The sequence below is a fragment of the Papio anubis genome, chromosome 6 (genome assembly GCF_008728515.1).
Source record: "Papio anubis isolate 15944 chromosome 6, Panubis1.0, whole genome shotgun sequence".
Classification (NCBI taxonomy): domain Eukaryota; kingdom Metazoa; phylum Chordata; class Mammalia; order Primates; family Cercopithecidae; genus Papio; species Papio anubis.
The window spans coordinates 112,488,508-112,509,899 of record NC_044981.1 but is presented as its reverse complement, the minus strand read 5'-3'; the positions used below and the strand labels follow the sequence as shown (position 1 = coordinate 112,509,899).

Sequence of the window (21,392 nt, the reverse complement as noted above, 5' to 3'; positions counted from 1 at the left end):
AAGACTTCCCCATCCCCTCTAGACCTGGATGAGGTGTCCTGACCTGATTCTTTGTCTATCACAGCACTGACAATGCACACTATCTTGAAGTTTTCTGGTCACTTGCTCCTGGAGGACAGCCAAACTGTCCTCCTTGGACAGGACATAAATCCTGCTGGCAAGTCGCTGGGCCAGCTCGCCTCCTGGAACTGGTTCCCTCCCAGAGCTCGCCAGGGTGCAGCTGTTTGCACCCCAGTTTAGGAAAGGTCCTGGGTACTGATGGGGTGCAGGGGATAAGACAGCACTGTTTTGGGGGCCAAAATCCAGAGAAGCAGCTTCCAGGCTGGGCAAGTTATTAATGCTTAACTCTCTGAGCTTTGGTTTTTCTCATTTGTAAAAGGGGAAGATTGATACCTGCTTCTCTTAGTTATTCTAAGAATTTAAAGCCCCAATGATGCCTGAGACCCTGTAGCTACACAGAATGTGATTTTTTCCATCATCCATGTACCAGCTGTGTGACCTGGGGTGAGGCACATAACTTCTCTGTGCTCCTATTTCCTCACCTGTAAAATGACATCATGGCAGTGTCCATCTCATATGGCGTTTGTGAGGATTAAGTGGGGCAACGTGGGTAAAGTGATGAGAACGGTGCCTGCACATGGGAAGCCCTCAGTGCACATTGCTGTCACTGTTTTTACTTCTTTTTAGGACACAGCTTTGGAGCGAGGCCTGGTAAATACATGACTTGGGATGGTTTGGCAGCTGATCCTCTCCTGGCAGAGCTCTTAGCTGAGCTCTGTTTGGAGGAGAAAGGTTTTGCAGGTTTGGAGGAGAAAGAGGGCCAGTGAAGAATATAGAGTTCCAGACTGACCAAATATCCTGTTCCTTTAACAAATGCTTGTGGAGGTCCTACTGTGTGCCAAACACTGGGCTAAATATGTCAAATTGACAAGGATGGTTACCAGGTTACTGGATATTCATGTGATCTGCTGATTTTATTTTTGTCTTCATTGGGCTATCCACATAAAAAATAATTTAAAAAAGGCTCACTGATGCTGCCCCAGCTGAGCTACTGAGTGCACCTGCATGGCACACAGGTCCTGGGATTTTAGAGTCCAGCTCTTGCTCTATTCACCGTCTCTCCCTTTTTCCAGTCTCAGCAGAGACCTCTTCCTCCAAGAAGACTTTCCCATCCCCTCTAGGCCAGGGTGAGGTGTCCTGACCTGATTCTTTGTCTATCACAGCACTGACAATGCACTATCTTGAAGTCTTCTGGTCACTTGTCCCTGACCTAGGATGGACAGGCACTGGGTCTCTTGCTCCCTGCTCTCCAGAGCCCAGTGAATGCCCAGCACTGAGCAGATGCTCCACCAATATTTGTCACACAAAGGGATAAGCATGGACTTTGGGCCTGCAGCTGGGCTTAGGACTAGGGCTCCTAAGAGGTGACCTACCTCTGTCTAAAACAGCCCGTCAAGCCTCTCCACACACCCAGCCCCCATAGAATGTCTCCAGGGCTAACAAATTCACCATCTGCCTCATACTCCTGTTTGTTTCTAAGCCCCTGTTGGTCAGGAAGTTCTTTCCAATGTCTGCCTAAAGTCTCCAGGAATAACTTAGGCCAATTGTCCCAGAGCCAAGCAGCATGGAGGCAGAGGGGTGTCCTCCCCAAATGCCTCCCCTTGCTTCCCCAAGGAAAAGAAGGCACGAGGAACCAGCACAGGAGAGTGAGGAGGATGAGGGGCAGGTTGGAAATCGAACTGACAAATGTCCAGTGCATGTTCCCAAGGAAATACAATGTGATTGTAGTAAACAGGGCTTGACAAAGAGGGCCTGCCTCTGATCTGAAACTTAAGAGCTCTCCTAGCGGAGAGGCACTGGTAATCAAGAAGGGTGAGCTTTCAAATTATGAGCAGCCAGGCAACCCTCGAGCATTGCAGGTCCATTGGGAATCCTGGAATACCCACCAGGCACACTGGAAGAAGCAGACAGGGTGGGGGTTTCCAGACCCTTAGCCTTCCTGGGCTGGGTTGAGAGAAGACACCCAGGCTGGGCTGGACAAACAAAGGACCCTGCAGCCTGGGCCAGGGCTACTCACTATTGGGCAGGCCAGAAAGAAGAGGCCTCCAGCAGGGCTGCCCTGCAGGGAGGAAGGACCTCATCTGCAGCCTGGGTCAGCCTCAAAGGCAGGGGCCCTCCAGCCCAACTGCACACAGGTCCCTGCCATCCTCACTGCCCTCACCCTCAATGTTCAATGCCATCTCTCCCATGCAGGCCTTATAAAGGGCCCAGAGAGATGAAACAACTTTCCAGGGGCTCCGGGAACACCAACCAAATTCTTCCCACCTCTCTACTACCTAAAGGACCATTTCTAGCCTCTCTCTGGTTTTCCTGAAGTCTCACTGGTTACTCTAAGCAGAAGGTGGTGGGACCACCTCTGGCCAGGAGGCCAGTGACTTGCAGCCAGGTTCCAGCTCTGTGTGAACTTGGCAAGTCGCATCTCTCTGAGTCCTGAGTTATTTCACCTCCATAGAGTGGGAAAGAGCAAAGATTTTTAAATGCTTTTTACTTTTATGTTATTATTTTTTTGAGACAGAGCTTCGCTCTTGTCACCCAGCTAGAGTGCAGTGGTGCGATCTTGGCTCACTGCAACCTCCACCTCCTGGGTTCAAGGGATGCTCCTGCCTTAGCCTCCCAAGTAGCTGGGATTACAGGCGTGCGCCACCACGCCCAGCTAATTTTTGTATTTTTAGTAGAGACGGGGTTTTACCATGTTGGCCAGGCTGGTCTTGAATTCCTGACCTCAGGTGATCCACCTGTCTTGGCCTCCCAAAGTGCTGGGATTACAGGCGTGCACCACCACGCCGGGCCTATTTTTATTTTTTAAGAAGTAGAAACCTTAGTATTTGGAGAGAAATGTGAGGAATGTCAATATGTAAAATAAGGCGGGACTACACTGGCCTGGGGTCCTGCCTGCTTGGCCTCCCGTATGCCCCTGAGTGCCTCTCCCACACCCACAGCCTGAGAGCCACCGCATTGCAGGACTGCTAAGGGACTTCTTGCCCTCAAGCTTAATAGGAGCTTCCAAGTGGGCTAGGGCTGGGAGGTCCAAGGGCAGTGCTATCTGTTGGAGAGACAGCTGGCTGCCTAATGGGGACAGGAGAGGGCAGACCCATTGTGCCTTGCTCACGAAGACGTTTCTCGACGAGAACTAGCTTCCCAGGGGTGGTTGCGGCTCTAGCCGAAGGTGCAATATGAACCACCTCCCTCCCAGAGTTGTGCATGGGGGGAGGCAGCTACCCAGACATCCCTCAGGAAGCTGCCAGGGTCACACTGCCCGGGGACAGGAGACCCATGTGATGACCCCCCACTCCCACCCACCAGGCGCCTGCACCTTGGGCAGGATAGAAGGAAGCAGATGTAGAGGAAAGCGTGGAGCATGGAGCACCCTACCTAGAAGTGATTGGAGTCCTCGGGTCCAGCTTTACTGTCCCAAGGGAGAGCAGACGTTGAGAGCACCAGACCACGCCCTGCCTTCAGCCTCTGCTCTGGAAACCCCCTCATCCCACGGTGTCTGCTTAATCCCTGTTAACAGTGGACTGACCTCCCGTCTCCGTGGCCTCACACTGGGCCTGCCCCAGATCCTCACAGGCCTCCTTCGAAAAATAAACACTTTCTCCATTATCCCATTAGCAGCTTCACAGGATTTTCTGCTATTAGTTCCCATCTCCAGTGAAGTGGAAACACATGTTCCAAAGAGCCTCCGCTTGCCCACCAGCCACCATGGGGCTGGAGCTGTGCCTGGCCATGTGCAGCTGCCCACTGGGGAGAGAGGGGGTCAGAACCCCCAAAATTCTGCCACCTCCAGCATAAACCAAGGGTCTCCACACAACTGGGCAAGGAGCTGGGAGACACAGCTTCTCTGTGATGCTCTTCACTGGCTGTGTCTTCTGGCAAAGCTCATTACCTCTCTGGGCCTCAGTTTCTATTTTATTGCAGCTTATTATTTTAAAGACAGAGTATCGCTCTTTTGCCCAGTCTGGAGTGCAGTGGCGTGATGTTGGCTCACTGCAACCTCCACCTCCTGGGTTCAGGTGATTCTCATGCCTCAGCCTCCCAAGTAGCTGAAATAACAGGCATACACCACTATACCTGGCTAATTTGTGTGTGTGTTTGTGTGTGTGTGTGTGTGGTATTTTTAGTAGAGACGGAGTTTCACCAGGTTGGCCAGGCTGGTCTCAAACTCCTGACCTCAAGTGATCCACCTGCCTCAACCTCCCCAAAGTGCTAGGATTACAGGCGTGAGCCACTGTGCCCGGCCTCAGTTTCTATTTTAAAATGGAGGTTATAACTCCTGTTTTAAAGACTAGAGGATCAAAATTATCTGAGAGGACAAGGAAGGGTCTTCAAGTGCTTTGCCAGTGGGAATGGGGTACCTGGAACATGTCTTACTCTTCTGGCCTTTTCTGATCATCTCTCCTTCTGTAGATGTAGTAAAGGAAGTAGCCAGGCCTTCCCTTACTGCACTGCCCTACACCCCAAGAGAGAGCCTTTGGAAGCTCAGACCCCTGGGGTTGGCTACCTTCCTTCCAGTGCCTAGTGCATTCCGCTCCCAACGACCACAGTTCTCTGTGAAGGCTCTAGAATGCTCCATCATTGGCTCCTGAAGGTGGGGCAGGGTGCTGCCTAGCTGGCCTCGGCTAACACCCCCACAATGCCCATTGCAGGTGCTGGCACAGAGCAGAATCAGGCTGGGAGCTGCAAATGTTTGTCTCTTGGTTCCATCTCTCAGCTCCTTCTCACTTCCTCTGCCTGTGGAGTTCGAGATCAGCCTGAGCAACATGAAGAAACCCTGTCTCTACTAAAAATGTAAAATTAGCCAGGCATGATGGCGCACGCCTGTAATCCCAGCTACTCCGGAGGCTGAAGCAGGAGAATCGCTTGAACCCAGGATGCGGAAGTTGCTGTGAGCTGAGCTCTCCCCACTGCACTCCAGCCTGGGCAACAAGAGGGAAACTCCGTCTAAAAAAGAAAAAAAAGTTCTTTCTATGTGTGTGCTTATCTGTGTATCAGATTCTCACCAGAAAAAAATATATAATGTATTTCTAATTTAATTCATTACTGAGTACCTACCTGTTTGTCAAAACAATAATGAAAACTGAAACCTCTACTTAGTTTTCTAAAATTTTTTTTTTGTTGAAATGTGACAACCTTACTACATGTAATGCAAAAATCTTTTTTTTTTTTTTTTTTTTTTTTTTTTTTTTTGAGACAGAGTCTCGCTCTGTCGCCCAGGCTGGAGTGCAGTGGCGCGATCTCGGCTCACTGCAAGCTCCGCCTCCCGGGTTCACGCCATTCTCCTGCCTCAGCCTCCTGAGTAGCTGGGACTACAGGCGCCCGCCACCGCGCCCGGCTAATTTTTTGTATTTTTAGTAGAGACGGGGTTTCACCGTGGTCTCGATCTCCTGACCTTGTGATCCGCCCGCCTCGGCCTCCCAAAGTGCTGGGATTACAGGCGTGAGCCACCGCGCCCGGCCAATGCAAAAATCTTAAATAGTCCGCTCGATGTATTTTTTTGAACACTCGGACTTGGCCTGCAGGAGGTGAGCCAAGGCACTGAAGGAGAGGTAGGTGAAAGAGGCGAGGACAGTGATGAAGAGGGGCAGGGCGTATGGGTCTCCCCAGAAGTCCATGGTCCCCACAAAGAGGGCCAGCCGCAGCAGCAACGGCTGAACCACATGCGGAAATAGAAGCGCCAGGAAGCGCCAGGTCCGATGCAGTGGCCAGTAGCCCGTGTAGATGTACAGCTTCCAGAAAAGGGGCGGTACCTTGGCTCTGTCCATGGTGAAGACAGGCTCAGGCTGCAGAGGTGGCTGAGGCTCCTGGATGGCCTGCCGCAGACTGGGCAGGAGGTGGCTGAGCTCCTGGGCCATGGCCATAGCTGTGGGCCTGGGCAGGGAGCTGGGAGAGAGGCCAGAGCACAGTCAGGGGCCTGGTGTCCTCACCCCCACGAGCAGCAGCTGGGGGACTCTGATGCCCAGATCTTACTCCCTCCTCCCCGACGGCCTTGTCTTTACACTGGATTTAAGAACAGAAGACTCATCCTGTGGAATTCCTCATCTCTGACCTCGGGACAGCAAGAATCCCTGATGTATCCCAGGTACCTAGAACAGTGCCTGACACATAGTAGGTGCCCAATAAATACTTGAGGAATGTATTAAAAAAAAAAAAAAAACCTCTAGATAGGCCAAGGGGTGTGACGCCATCGGAGCACAGGCGACCTTGAAGACGTTGCTGCCCCGGCCGTGGTGCTTTTCCAGCATTCTTTCAATCAACGTGAGTCTGAAATTTACATGGCTAATCATGTGCTGGGATTGTCCTTCTTGAACAGGTTGCAGGAGTTCAGAGCTGTAATGGTTAGAGGGTGGTGAAAGGATTTCTTATACCACACCTTGTGTGTTATCTGGGAGTAAATGCTGCAGCCGCAAGTGCCACCAGCAAGTCTTCTCAGGGTGAACGGGAAAAGGGGATGGAACCTTGCTGAGCTAAGTCATGCTAAACGCAGACAGCAAACAAACTTTCCATCAAAGGGCTGGGGGAACCCTGGGCTGGTTGGCGAGGAGACAACACCCCAGGCAGGTGTTCCAGATCTTGGACCTCGCCCCTCCTCAGGAGGAGTTGTTTGCTTCGTCCCTCCTCTCACTGCACGTTTGTGCTGCCAGCCCTGCTGTGTAGTGTGGGGGCTCAAGACTAAGGCAGTGCACCATTTCTATGGAGGAAGATGGATCGGGGAGGGGGCTTGGGTGAGACCCATGGCTCACCTCTCTCAAGTCCTTACCAGACTAAGACATCCTCAAGGGCCAGAGACCAGCTTGCCACTCACCTTTTTGCCACCTGATGTTGAAGGGGGCCAGCCCCTCCACACCTGTGGGTATATCTCATCAGGTGAGACAAGAGACTGAGAAAAGAAATAAGACACAGAGACAAAGTATAGAGAAAGAACAGTGGGCCCAGGGGACCGCACTGGCACGGGTCTCTGAGTTCCCTCAGTATTTATTGATTAGTATTTTCACTCTCAGCAAGAGGAATGCGGAAGGAGAGCAGGGTGATAGTAGGGAGAAGGTCAGCAAGGAAACATGTGAGCAAAGGAATCTGTGTCACAAATAAGTTCAAGGGAAGGTACTATGCTTGGATGTGCACATAGGCCAGATTTATGCTTCTATCCACCCAAACATCTCAGTGGAGTAAAGCATAACAAAGCAGCATTGCTGCCAACATGTCTCGCCTCCTGCCATAGGGCGGTTTTTCTCCTATCTCAGAATAGAACAAACGTACAATCGGGTTTTATACCGAGACATTCCATTCCCAGGGTCAGGCAGGAGACAGTGGCCTTCCTCTATCTCAACTGCAAGAGGCTTTCCTCTTTTACTAATCCTCCTCACACAGACCCTTCATGGGTGTCGGACTGGGGGACGGTCAGGTCTTTCCCATCCCACGAAGCCATATCTCAGGCTATCACATGGGGAGAAACCTTGGGCGATACCTGGCTTTCCAGGGCAGAGGTCCCTGCGGCTTTTCACAGTGCATTGTGCCCCTGGTTTATCCAGACTGGAGAATGGCGATGACTTTTACCAAGCATACTACCTGTAAACATTTTGTTAACAAGGCACAGCCCTAGATCCCTTAAACCTTGATTCCATACAACCCAGGTTTCTGTGAGCTCAAGGTTGGGGCAAAGTTACAGATTAACAGCATCTCAGGGCAAAGCAATTGTTCAGGGTAAAGGTCAAAACGGAGTTTCTTATGTCTTCCTTTTCTACATAGACACAATCACAGTCTGATCGCTCTTTCTTTTCCCTACATATCCCCCTTTTCTTTTTGACAAAACCACCATCGTCATCATGGCCCGTTCTCACTGGTCGCTGTCTCTTCGGAGCTGCTGGATACACTGGCAGACTAACAACAGACAGAACAGACATACAATGATTAATATGAAATTTATAATAGTGGAACTTCTGATAGTTTTAACCCACGTGACCGGGTTAAGATTTGTGAGGCCATCAGCAGCTTTCATGATTGCCTCAGTTTCTGGCACCAGATTTAAATGGGCTTTAGATGCCTCAAAAATTTCTTCTTTTAATTTTGAAATATCTAAGGTAAGATTATCTTTTCTTGCTTGTAGATGGTGTCTAACCATGTCCCAGTGATGCTCAGACTCATTGTAGGCTTGGGGTATAATACAAAAATCTGACATATTCCAGTCACACTGTAACTGAAAATGATGTTCCAAGCCCATGAGCCTTCTCCCATCCAAATGACAGCTGGTCTAAGATCATTAATTTGGTTTGCCAATTTTTGATCTATTTGGGTCTGAGAATTCCACAATTTTGAGGAATTCTTTTGCCAATTATTCACATATTCTGCAGTTTGAACACAGCAGTGTAAAGCAATTCCAGCAGCCGCAGCAGTAGCTGTGACTGCAATAAGACCCATAATCACAAAGTAAAAATGAATCTTTTGGATCTAGTTAGAACTCCTTTTAATACTTCCGTCAAAATATGGACGAATGGGGAAGCCTCTCCCACGGTCGGTCCATGGACACAGGGATCCACACGCCCTCTCTTGCCCTCACTAGTAGAATACAGTGCTGCCAATCAAAAGTCGAATCAATGCAAGTAAACAATCTACAATTTTCACAGGTTATAGTTTGGGAATCTGGTTTAATAACTATGTTTCCTACAGCTAACATATACGGAGGTTTTACACAACCTTGCAAAGGAATTGTCAGATTGGAATTTAGGTTAATAGTATAATATGGCTTAGGATCTCTTGTTCCTATAGCTTGATTTCCAGACCAAATTCTAATGTGGTGCGAGGCCACAGTAAACTTCCATAATTCTGGATGTTCAGGACCAGTAACAGGACTAACTAACTTTGGTCGAGGTGATGAGATTCCCTTTTCACTCCATTTCCATGGATAGGGTGATTCTAACCTTCTATAAACCTGGTCCAGCCTTTCAGTTAAATCACTATCATAGTCCTGATTAGTGGGCCAGACGGATGGGGCCTGTGAACATGAGTGGGTCTGGCCCGTACAATCATAATATAATTGGCCTCGAGGGGCCCGGTCCATAATAGTTCCAAATTCATTGTTTTGTAATACCACCGCAGTATCAGCCACACATTCTTCCCAAACTAAGACTTCTGGGCCTTTTCATCCTTTGGGAATTTCCTTGGGGCAAGGCTTCCCCTTAGGCCTAATTTTTAATGATCTTTGATAAGAAGAATTCTGTAAATTATTTATCTGTGGCCCGAGTGACATTCCACTTACCATGTGATAAGTAAATCTACTGGTGGCCCTGACAGTAGGTGCTTCTACCAACCAATTCTGGGTTGTAGGCATTAAATATCCTGGTACCTTCCCTAGGCAAATAGGAGGATAATAATACCCAATGGAAATAATCATCATCATTCCTTCTTCTTCAGGTTGGGCAGGGCCACGATCACCTGTGAGGCCTGGTGCCCGTGCACTATTATTAACATATACTTCAATAGGATTATCCATCCAAGTGACTGCCTGAATTAAAGGTGGGAAAGGCACATAGGCCCAGTAAGTATAATTAGCTGCAGCTGCTCTGGCAGTCACAGGGAGACTTACCACCGTTGATACAATCATCAAAGCTGCAAGCAGCATGTTCTCTGGCGTGTGCGTGACCCTTGTTTTCTTCAGGCTTTTTTCAGCTAACTGTGTCAGCTCCTTTAGTTGGCCCCAGGTCGGCGGCTCCACTTCCTTGGTGGATGGCAACTTCATTTGTTCTTCTGATATCACCATTTTGTTCACCTGGCGAGTTGATGATGCTCGATTGCGGGTTTTCTGTCTCCGCGGAGGCACTTTTCTTTGCATCTCCGATGGGTTCATTGTAGAACTTCGAATGTCTAGTGGGTATCCAAACAGGAAGCTGATTTTCTCCTGGTGAAGCACAAGCAAAGCCTCTCCCCCATGTTATCACCTTCCCTATTTCCCATGTCTTATTTTTGATGTCTTTCCACCAAATCAGTTTTCCTTCATGTGGGCTGTTCTTTTTACCAGTGAAATGTTCTGCAGAAGTAGTGGTCTGATTTCTCGAAATGTTTAAAAAGTTTAAAATGTAGAGTGCTAGATTAAGTTGCATCTGGGGAGTGTTATACTCCTTGCTGTCTTTTTCCTTTTTTTGTTTAACCAATTGACCTTTGAGTGTTCTGTTAGTTCTTTCAATTATGGCCTGTCCTTGGGAATTATAAGGGATTCCTATGGTATGTGTAATTTTCCACACATTTAAGAATTTTTGAAATGTTTAATTATAGTATACTGGCCCATTATCTGCTTTAATTTTTTCTGGAACTTCCATGACAGCAAAACAAGATAATACATGTCTTTTAACATGGGAAGTACTTTCTCCTGTCTGGCAGGTTGCCCATACAAAATGTGAATAAGTATCAACTGTCACATGGACAAATGACAATTTTCCAAATGAAGGTACATGTGTGACATCCATTTGCCTAGCACATTAGGACATAGACCTCTGGGATTAACTTCTGCCTCCTGAGTGGGCAGGTGTAGGACTTGACACTGAGTGCAATGTTGCACAATGTTTTTTGCCTGTTTTAATGTGATCTCAAATTTATTTTTTAGTCCTGTTGCATTTACATGAGTCAGGGCGTGAAGTTCTTGTGCTTCCATGAAGGCGGGTAACACCAGCAAGTCAGCTTGTTCATTTGCTTTAAAGGCCCTGGGGAATTAGTATGTGCTCGAACATGAGTAATATAAAATGGGAAATTTCTTTTTCTTACAGTTTGTTGTAACAAATTAAACAGCTGGTTTAACTGATCATACTATATTTGATTAGGGCTGTCTCAACATCCTTCATAGCCTATACTACATATGCAGAATCTGATACAATGTTAATAGGCTGATTAAAATCTTGTAACACTGAAATGACAGCAACCAAACATTGAGTTTCAATGACTCGTTCTTTTGGCCTGATGTAAGCCGTGTTTCCATTGCTGGGTGCATTTCCAATGCACCGTCAGAGCATTTTCTAAAGGTTTATGTCTAGTAATTTTAGGTAAAATCCAAGTGGTCAATTTTAAAAACTGGAAGATTTTTGTTTTTGGGTAATGAATGTCAATAATTCCCACAAAATCAGCAAGACCAATCTGCCATGCAGTAGAATTGATAAAGGCTTGTCTAACCTGTTCCTTGTGTAAAGGAACAATGATTTTTATCTGGGTCACTTCCATACAATTTTACTATTCATAATCTTGCCTGACCAAGTAATGTAGCCAATTGATCCAAGTACAATGTAAAAGTCTTAATCGTACTGTGAGGAAGGATCACTCCACAAGACAATAATGCCTGTTGGAGAATGTGCAGTAGCAAAAATCAAAAGTTGGAGGGGGGCTAAGTGATCTATTCTATTTACTTCTGCTGACCGAATTTTTTCTTCAACTAATTCAATTTCTTTAGTTGCCTCTGGAGTTAATGCTCTTTTGCTATTCAATTCTGGACCCCCTCCCAAGATAGAGAACAAAGTTGACATGGCATAAGTAGGGATGCGTAGAGTTGACCAAATCCAATTAATATCTCTTAGCAATTTTTGAAAGTTATTTAATGTTTTTAATGTGTTTTTTCTTATATCTATTTTTTGTGGTTTAATTTCCTTTCCTCTACCTGTATTCCCAAGTAATGGAAAGGAGCAGAGGTTTGAATGTTATCAGATGCTATCGGCAGTCCTGCATTTGCAACCTCTGTCTGCAGAAATGTGTAACGGTCAATTAATTTGTCTCTCGTTTCTGCAGCACACAGAATATCATCAACATAATGAATGATATGACAGTCTGAAAACTTGTCTCTAACTGGTTGAAGAGCTTGAGCTACAAAAGTCTGACAAATAGTCGGACTATTTAGCATTCCCTGAGGCAACACTTTCCACTGACACCTGGTGGCTCGTTCTTTATTATTTATAGCTGGTATAGTAAAAACAAATTTTTCAAAATCCTGTTTTGCCAGAGGAATGGTAAAAAAGCAATCCTTCAGATCAGTAATAATGAAAGGCCAATCTTTGGGGATCATGGCCGGAGAGGGCAATCCGGCTTAGAGAGCCTCCATGGGTTGAATTATGGCATTAACAGCTCTTAAGTCGGTCAGCATGCGCCGTCTGCTGGAATTTTTCTGAATTGCAAACACAGGAGACTTCCAAGGCGAAAATGAAGGCTCAGTATGTCCCTTTTCTAATTGTTCCTTTGCCAATAAGTGTAAAGCTTCCAGCTTTTGTTTTGGTAGCAGCCACTGATTTACCGATACAGGTTTTTCTGTTTTCCAAGTTAATGGAATGGGTTTTGGAGGTTCTACAGTGGCCACTCCTAAAAAGGATACCCTACTCCTTTTCTTTCTTGATTTCCCTCAGCCTCAATTGGGACTTTAATGCCATCTCCATCCTTCCCTAGTCCTTTGCCAGGGAGATATCCCATTTTAGTCATGACTTTTTGACTCGTGGGGCTGTATAGGGAGGCTGAGATAGTAATCTCTGCATGCCATTGTTGTAACACGTCTCGGCCCCATAAATTAATTGGAATAGAAGTGATCACAGGTTGAACTGTACTCTCTTGATTATGAGGTCCTAGACAATGTAAAATCATGGCACTTTGATACACTTCTGAGGCGGTGCCCACACCGACAAATCCTGTAACAGGCTTTTGTTTAGGCCAATTTTTTGGCCATTGATTAAAGGTGATGATAGAAACATCAGCCCTGCTATCCACTACTCCTTCAAACTGCTTTCCCTGAATAGTGACTGTACGCACAGATCTGTTCTCTGAGACCTGACTAGCCCAATAAGCGGCTTTTCCAGCAGGGTTGGTATTTCCAAACCCTCCTGTTCTTTCTGGTTTGTTTTCTCCAATTTTAATATAAGGCAAAAGCAGTAAGTGAGCAATTCTATTCCCTGGATTGGCACTCCAGGGAACAGCTGATCACTAACTGAATTTCTCCTTTATAATCTGAATCAATTACCCCAGTATGAATTTGGACTCCCTTCAAATTTTGACTTGATCTCCCTAAAATAAGGCTTACCGTCCCTTCTGGCAGCGGGCCTTATACCCTTGTAGGAATCTTTTGGGGGCGCTCTCCAGGAAGTAAAGAAACTATTTGAGTGGAACATAGATCTGCTGCGCTGCCTGCTGTGGTGGGGGACAGCTGCTGTATTGTTGTAATTGGCTGACTCCCTGAAGTGGTGGTATTTCCTGTGGGGGTTGCTGTCCCTGAAAACCCTGAGGAACAAACGGCTGAGTTGGGAATGCCCCAGTTTGTTGCGGGGCCGCGGTGCCTGAGGCTGGCCCCTCTTCCCGTTTCTCAACAATGGTTGCCCATTTTTATCAAATTTAGAATGACGTTGATTAGCCCAATGTTTTCCTTTTCCACATCTTGGACACAGGCCGGGTGGCTCTTTATTTTTACTCTGTTTATTTAAGACTGAGCAATTCTTTTTTAGATGACCGATTTGACCACAATGATAACATTTTCCCCTAAGTGTTCTAACTTGTCCTCCTAAAGCATTACTTGGGCCATTAGCATTGCCTTATGCATAGCTCCTCCAATCCCATCACAAACCTTCACATATTCTGTAATTACATCAACTCCTGCTGGAACTTTTCCTTTTAATGGCTTTATGGCCAATTGACATTCTGGATTTGCATTTTCATAGGCCATTATTTCCACAATCACTTTTCAGGCGTTATCTTCTGTAATAGATTTTTGAGTGGCATCTTGCAACCTTGCCACAAAGTCTGGATATGGCTCTTTAGAGCCTTGTCTAATTGAACTAAAAGAAAGGTAGGTGCTTCCTGGGTCCTGAATTTTTCCCCAGGCCCCGAGGCAAATAGCCCTTAGTTGTTCAATAGCCTCATTCTGCATCACTGATTGTTGGTTAATGGTGCTCCAATTTGGACCTGTTCCTAGCAATTGGTCTGCATCTATATTAACAGCAGGATAAGTAGCCTGATTTTTTTGTACCTGTTCTTGTACTCCATCAGTCCACGAGGTTTCAAACTGTAGAAACTGAGAGGGTGGAAGGGAAGATTTAGCCAAAATTTCCCAATCATAAGGAATAAGTCTATTTCCATGAGGAAGGGAATCTAATAATGTTATCATATAAGGGGAGTTGGGTTCATATTGTTTAACTCCTTCCTTCATACCTTTTAACATTTTCATGGTGAAAGATCCATATCTAGCTTCAGTTCGGACAGATGCTCCTGCTTGACTCCCTTTCCCCGGCCTGTATCCGTATCGGTTGTAAAATTACCGGGAACTGCCATGCCTCAAGATCTCCGTTTTCTGGCTTTATCAATGATTTCATGCAGTGTACCACCTTGTCCACTAGGTGGTGATGTAGGATTAAACACCACTGCCGTGGATTGCTGGCATGGTGCCATGCTATTGGCACGGGACACACTGCTTGAGGTCTGTACTGAATCTCTGGAGGCGACCAATACTGAAACTCGGCTGGCAGCTGGTATGGATAAACTACTGGTGGTTAGGTCTTATTTTCTACCAGCTGATATTGTGGATACTGTATCTGAATCGGCATTGCCGGATTCTATCCTTTAGATAGAATTAGAGATAAAGACTCTATCCTTTTCTACTGATATTCTCTTGGGGTTTGCACTTGTCTAACTTGCATTTGAGGTTGTAACGTTACAGGCATCTGAACCGCGGGAGGAGGAGTTGATGGCCATTGTGGTTTAGGCTCTGATGGCCCCAGTAATTCTGGACTTCCTTCCCCCAGTTTTGATGATTCAGGATATATTAACTCCTGTAATTGATTATAGTCAACATTTTGCATTGACCGAGCCATTACAGACTCTGCTACATTTTTATAGTGTGAACTTTCCATTCCTTTCTGGGATTCTATCCCTGCTTCTTCTTCAGAATCTATTACACAGCTTTCAGAGGCATCAGAAACTGAAACACTATCTTCTTCTATTTGAAACGGTTCTAAATTTGCTTTAATAATGGCCCAATCATTCCATACTGTAAGTGGGATGATTTTACCTTCCCTACTTGCTTGTTTTAATTCTTTGCCAATTTTTTCCCAATCTGTTGGATCTAAAGTTCTCTGTTCTGGAAACCATGGGCAGAATTGTCCTATTTTTGGAAATAGTGTAATTAGATTTTCTGTAGAAGCTTTAACTCCCCCTTTTCTTAAAAGAATTTTAATGATGCTGAGATAAGAGGCATATTTACTTTCAGTTTGTCCCATTGTTACCCCGGGTTCCTCCTAGCGCACAAGCTTGCCGCAAGGCTGACCTGACCGTGGACGTACTCGGGAATCTCGTCGACTGTCCTCAATGCTCACATTCTTAGCGTATCTCCACCCTAGAGAAAGGCACCCACATTGGGCGGCAGATGAAGGGGACCAGCCCCTCCACACCTGTGGGTATATCTTGTCAGGTGGGACAAGAGACTGAGAAACGAAAAAAGACACAGAGACAAAGAATAGAGAAACAACAGTGGGCCCAGGGGACCGGCGCTCAGCATACAGAGGACCCTCACCGGCACCAGTCTCTGAGTTCCCTCAGTATTTATTGATTAGTATTTTCACTCTCAGCAAGAGGAATGCGGAAGGAGAGCAGGGTGATAGTAGGGAGAAGGTCAGCAAGGAAACATGTGAGCAAAGGAATCTGTGTCACAAATAAGTTCAAGGGAAGCGTACATGCTTGGATGTGCACATAGGCCAGATTTATGCTTCTATCCACCCAAACATCTCAGTGGAGTAAGCATACCAAAGGCACATGCTAACATGTTCCTCAGCCTCCTGCCATAGGGCTGCTTTTCTCCTATCTCAGAAGGAACAAATGTACAATCGGGTTTTATACTGAGACATTCCATTCCCAGGGTCAGGCAGGAGACAGTGGCCTTCCTCTATCTCAACTGCAAGAGGCTTTCCTCTTTACTAATCCTCCTCAGCACAGACCCTTCATGGGTAAGTTGGACTGGGGACACAGTCTTCCCATCCCACTCTAAGCCATATCTCAGGCTATCACATGGGGAGAAACTCATGCATACCTTGGCTTTCCAGGGCAGAGGTCCCTGTGGCCACAGTGCATTGTGCCCCTGGTTTATCCAGAGACTGGAGAATGGCGATGACTTTTTACCAAGCATACTACCTGTAAACATTTTGTTAACAAGGCACATCCTGCACAGCCCTAGATCCCTTTTAAACCTCCATTCCATACAACACAGGTTTCTGTGAGCTCTATGTTGGGGTACAGATTAACAGCATCTCAGGGCAAAGCAATTGTTCAGGGTAAAGGTCAAAATGGAGTTTCTTATGTTTTCCCTTTCTACATAGACACGATAGCAGTCTGATCGCTCTTTCTTTTCCCTACATGACGTAGATGAGAAAATTTCCCATTAAGACTGTCAAGATGAATGCCCCCAGGATGAGCCATGTATCTGGTAGGCTAGAGGAAGACCCGTGGATATCTGAAGCATTTACTGGTGACAGTAAACAACAACAACAACAACAAAGCACAAGCCCTGTGACACCTAAAAATACACTTTCCTCAGCCCCTGCTTTCCCCAGGAACACATGGTGCCCCACATAATCACTGGTTCATGTGTCAGCCACTCTACCAGGCCCTGGGCCATGAAGATGAATGGTGTTGTGCCTTGTCCTTACGGAGCTCAGATTTCTGCTGAGAGAGGTAGCAAATGTCCATCTGATTACCACACAATTTCAGATGATTGCTGTGGTTAGAACTGTTTGGAGGATGACACAATGGGTCTTGCTCAATTCTGTGTGGGGAATTTCCTAAGAAGTGTCATTAGAGCTGGTGGAAGGGTAATTACAATAGAGGAAGAGAAGACCTGGATGTTTGCAATGATGCAGATAGACTTGGGACCATTTAGTGGTGGGTCATTGGTGACTAGATCATTGGTTAATGGGAAGGGGTTTCTATACTGAGGAAGAAACAGTGGGAGGTGGGATGGGAAAGGGAGGATGGTGGGAAATCCTTATGGCCATCACTGACTCTCCAGTCAAGAAGCCCACAGAGAAGTCAATCAAATTTTCTATTGCACACACACTGACACCCACACAGGGAAGGCTTTTGACCTTTAAAGGGAGCTGCCTCATTCTCCCGCCCGGCTCAGTTACCTGTCGGTTCTGGCATCACCTCCCAGTGCCCTGAGAATTCCCTGAGCCAGTGATTGCAGTCTCCCATTGACAGCTTCCTGAAATACTTTTCCAGCCCTCTGTCGTTCTTCCATGTCTCCTTGATCTTGCAGGCTTCATGATTAATTACTGTCCAGGTCATGTTCATCGCGTCTAAGAGGAGGGATTTCTCTCCATTGATGGCAAACTGCCAGGACGCACCAGTGCATCGTTCTACTTCATGCTGACAAAACATCTTGACCTGCAGAGTGGAAGGACCTGCAATCCAGACACAAAGCCATCATCCTCCACTCTTGAGAGGTCCATCGTCTTCCAATAGGTCAAGTGTTTCTCTGCACATTTAGGGGCCTGTATTCTTTCTGTCTGGACTTGCCCTTTCCCGCCCGTTGGGTCCCATGTGTGTCTATGGTTGGGCCAACGATCAATACACAAATACACCTAAAGCCCCTCCCCACCTGTGCTCTTCCCTCCCTTCTCTTGCTGCCTGCCTCTGTTTCCCCACCCCATTCCACACTTACCACTGGTCTTTATCTGGGGTTTGATGTCAAGAAGGAGCATCCTGAGGTCTCGGCCCACTTCTCCCAGCGTTTGGGTCAATTCTCCCCATGTGCTGGTGGCATTTACCTTCTTCCCCAGGAGGCCCAGAGGCTTGACCATGTTGCTGTCACTGTTGTACTGAAGGAAAAGATTTTTATTCATGAAGACCTGTGCTTCACACCAGGGCTGTCCAGGTCTGGACCATGATTTTATAGTGAAGTTGAAGCAAAGAGAGTGAGCACCTGTGAGAGAAAGATGCAGGTGAGGTCCAGGACAGGGGAAGAGGCCCATTAGAACCTGCGCGTCTGTGACCCAAATCTCCCTGGACCAGGCCAGGCTGGCAGAGGGGGCGGTTCCATCCCAGACTCCCTCAACCCTCCAGATCCCTGCTCCCATCTCCCCCTGACTGTCTGGGGTGAGATACTTGATGGTACCGGGGACCCCTGGGGTGTACTTAGTGTTAATGGTGTTAACAGGAGGATTCATGTCACAAATACTTTTAGCAACATCTACCAAGTTCCGAGGCACAAAACAGACAAGCCGGTGTGTGACCTCCTGAGACTTAAAATCTAGCTGAACACATAGGACATTCAACAGAAAGGAAAAAGAGGCGTTTATCATGGGACACACGCTGAATTCCTCCGGGGTCCCGGGCGTTCAGGAAAGTGTCCTGGAGTAGAAGGTGGGGGGTAGCATTGTAGAGCTGCCCCCTGTGAGCCCGTGCCTGGCCTAGGGCCTCCGGCTGGGCTCTAGCACGAACTGGGGGTAACATCCCAGGGATCCCCTCCCTCACATCATCCTTAAGAGCAGGTACCTGCTTGCCTGAAGCCTGCATGAGACCCCAGTCGCCTATCCCCCACCTTTCTCCCTCCTCCTTCTTGTTCTCAGCCAGGTCTTGGGATCTCAGGACACTCACCAACCATGATCTCCAAGGCTGTTAGTAGCAACAGTAGAAGCAAAAGAAGGCGCACCGGGCTACAAGTCAGGGGCATTCTTGGCACATTGTGGAGAGTAACAGGCAGGACGTTGGGCATGGACACAAACACCCTCACTGGTATGGTGAAGAAATGTTCAACAGCGTGGGTGTGGGCACTGCCCAAATTCTTTACCCTGGAACAACTGAGGGCAGGCCTGTAGAGACCACATTAAAGAACAGTTTTGTGAAGGGAGTGTTTTCCAAGTATTCAGAATATAATTGCTTACTGAAAACTGAAAGAAGACATTTAAAAACAAAATTAACTTTGAATAAACTCTCCTCTGCCATCCCCATGGCCCCTGCAAAAAACCCCTCTGGTGTGAGCAGGATGGTTGGAGGTTATGTGAGCTCCTTCTCCCTTCCTCCAATTTCCTCTTCCCTTCTCCTCCCTGCCTCTTTTGCTGTTCCCTTTCTTTCTGGTACCCCTCCCCATTCCTGTATTTTCTGCCATCTCCTTTCTCCCCTCTCCCATATCCCTAACCCATTCACACTCTTTCCTCTTAAATGGTTGAGATTTTCTCTTACCAAACACACCCAAATGTTAATTAAACTAGCTGCGAACAGGCAGCAACTGGTCTACCATAACAGATGGGTTTTATAACAGAGCCCAGCCGTCCTACTGGGGCCAAGACCTCAAGGAAAGTCAAGTCTATCATTGGGAAAAGTCTCGGGGCTCTAAGTTTGGAATTCTGAAAATTTGTCTTAGAACAAAGTTTTGTGTCATTTTCAAACTTCTCAAGCCACTTTTTGCACAAGGTTTCCTCTTAAAACTTAGTATTTGTAGTCCTCCTTCCCACCTCACTTTTACACCTGTCCCGTTTCATCATCAGACCCCGCTCCTTTAGTCAGTTCAGGCTGCCACAACAGAATAGGCCAGGTGGCTGAAACACCAAGCATTTATTTCTCACTGTCCTGGAGGCTGGGAAGTCCAAGATTAAGGTGTCAGCAGGTCCGGATCTGGCGATGGCCCTCTCTTCCTCACCAGATGGCTGTCTTCCTGTTGTATCCTCACACAGTGGGGAGCAGAGAGTGACAGCAAGCTCTCCTGTCACCTCTTAATCCCACAAGGCTCCACTTGCATGACTAATGACTTAAATGTCATCACTTTGAGAATTAGGATTTCTGCATATGAATTTGGAAGGCAGGCAAACATGCAGCATGTAACACCACCCATATCCATTCCACATCTAGATTCTCTCTGTATGCCGGGCAGTATGCCAGTTAATTCAAGTGCATGTTAGACTCAGAGGGTGATTTCTTGTGACTCAGATGCTGGAACTCTGGTGATGCCTGGTAAGTGGGTCTGTACCACTGTCCTTTATAACTACATGGAACAGACTTTAAAAAAACTGACCGTGGACTCTGGGCAGGGCTGTCTCTGGGGCTGGGGGGATAAGGGGTTGTCTGCTCAGAGGACAGTGGGTCAAGGGTTTGAAGGGGCCCAGGAATGCACATTTTTTACACATCCCCTACATGGTTCTCTGGCTGCTAAGGTTAAAGCACCTCAATTTTGAGGGTGCACTTCCACCTCTTGGTCTGGAGAAGGGGTCTCAAATCTGTCCTGAGTGGAGCCTGTTCTGTACACACCCAGGACCTAAGAGTGCATGGAGGGGGATTCACTGCTACCACCCTACAAATGTTGCTGCTGTGGGGACACCAACGGGGGTGGGCCAAGGTCAGGGTGTGTGTGTGTGCACGCACGCATGTGGGTGCATGTGTGTGCATGTGCATGTGTGATATGACCACGGAGTAGCTCCTTGCAAGGCCAATATTTTCTACAAGTCTGATGAATCACAGGAAGGAACACACCAGGCCTGTACATGGGTCCTGACATCTGGGATGCAGACCCAACACTGAAGACAAAGAAAGAGCTGCAGATAGGTTGGGAAGGACACACAGAAAGGAGAAAGGGGCCCTTCCACCCTTGTTCTCCTCTGTGGTCCTGAATCCCAGGTTGGCCTGAGCCAACCTGAAGATGGGAAGGAATAGCCATATTCCAACTGCAAAATGTCAGCTTTAGGCAGTGGCTTCCAAACCGAAATGATGGTTACATATGAAGTAGAATTTTTTTTTTTTTTTTGAGACCAAGTCTTGCTCTGTTGCCCAGATGGAGTGCAGTGGCATGAGGACAGCTCATTGCAGCCTTGAATTCCCAGGCTCAATCAGTCCTCCCACTTCAGCCTCCAGAATAGCTGGGACTACAAGCGTGAGCCCCCACACTCAGCTAATTTTTAAATTTTTGGTGTAGAGACGGGTCTCATCACATTGCCCAGGCTGATCTTAAACTCTTGGGCTCAAGCAATCCTCCCTACTTAGCCTCTCAAAGTGTTGGGATTACAGGAGTGAGCCACCATGCCCGGCTGAAGTGGAGTTTTAATGGAAGTAAGAAGCAGATGATAAGGAAAGAGGAACCAATAATTTCATGTAGTCCCTGGAAACCTGTTGCTATAAAGAAAATTCAGCCTATAGTCCCAAGAGAGACAAAAGTTTTAAAATGAATTGGACTGCATTTTTAATTCCTGAAAATGAGTCACAGCCTTTTTGTGGCAGTGTGCCCTAGGCTTCTAGCTATCCTCTCCCTGCCCAGCTGCCTTGAGGCCAATGGTTTCAACACCCAGGCTGGGAATGCCAAGGCCAAGCAGAGCGAGGCTGTGGAAGCCTTGGCATAAGTGGAGGGGAGGATCTGA

The 21,392-nt window shown here is 47.1% G+C and overlaps 1 protein-coding gene across 3 annotated transcripts; it reads right to left on the bottom strand.

Moving 5' to 3' along the window:
* Nucleotides 1–7,581: 7,581 nt before the first annotated feature.
* On the bottom strand, nt 7,582–20,839 carry LOC101018055 (retinoic acid early transcript 1E-like). 3 transcript variants are annotated; one of them, XM_031667720.1, is made up of 5 exons: nt 18,646–20,839; nt 17,711–17,971; nt 17,175–17,450; nt 9,638–9,915; nt 7,582–7,935 (listed from the first exon to the last, which is right to left on the bottom strand). In XM_031667720.1, the coding sequence occupies exons 1-5, from the start codon at nt 18,761–18,763 to the stop codon at nt 7,879–7,881; spliced, it is 990 nt and encodes a 329-aa protein (XP_031523580.1). In that variant the 5' UTR covers nt 18,764–20,839; the 3' UTR covers nt 7,582–7,878. The 3 variants fall into 3 exon arrangements, with proteins under 3 accessions (XP_031523580.1, XP_031523579.1, XP_017813719.2); XM_031667719.1 differs by having other exon boundaries at nt 7,582–9,915; XM_017958230.3 differs by lacking the exons at nt 7,582–7,935; nt 9,638–9,915 and adding an exon at nt 16,289–16,522.
* Between the last annotated feature and the right edge of the window lie 553 nt (nt 20,840–21,392).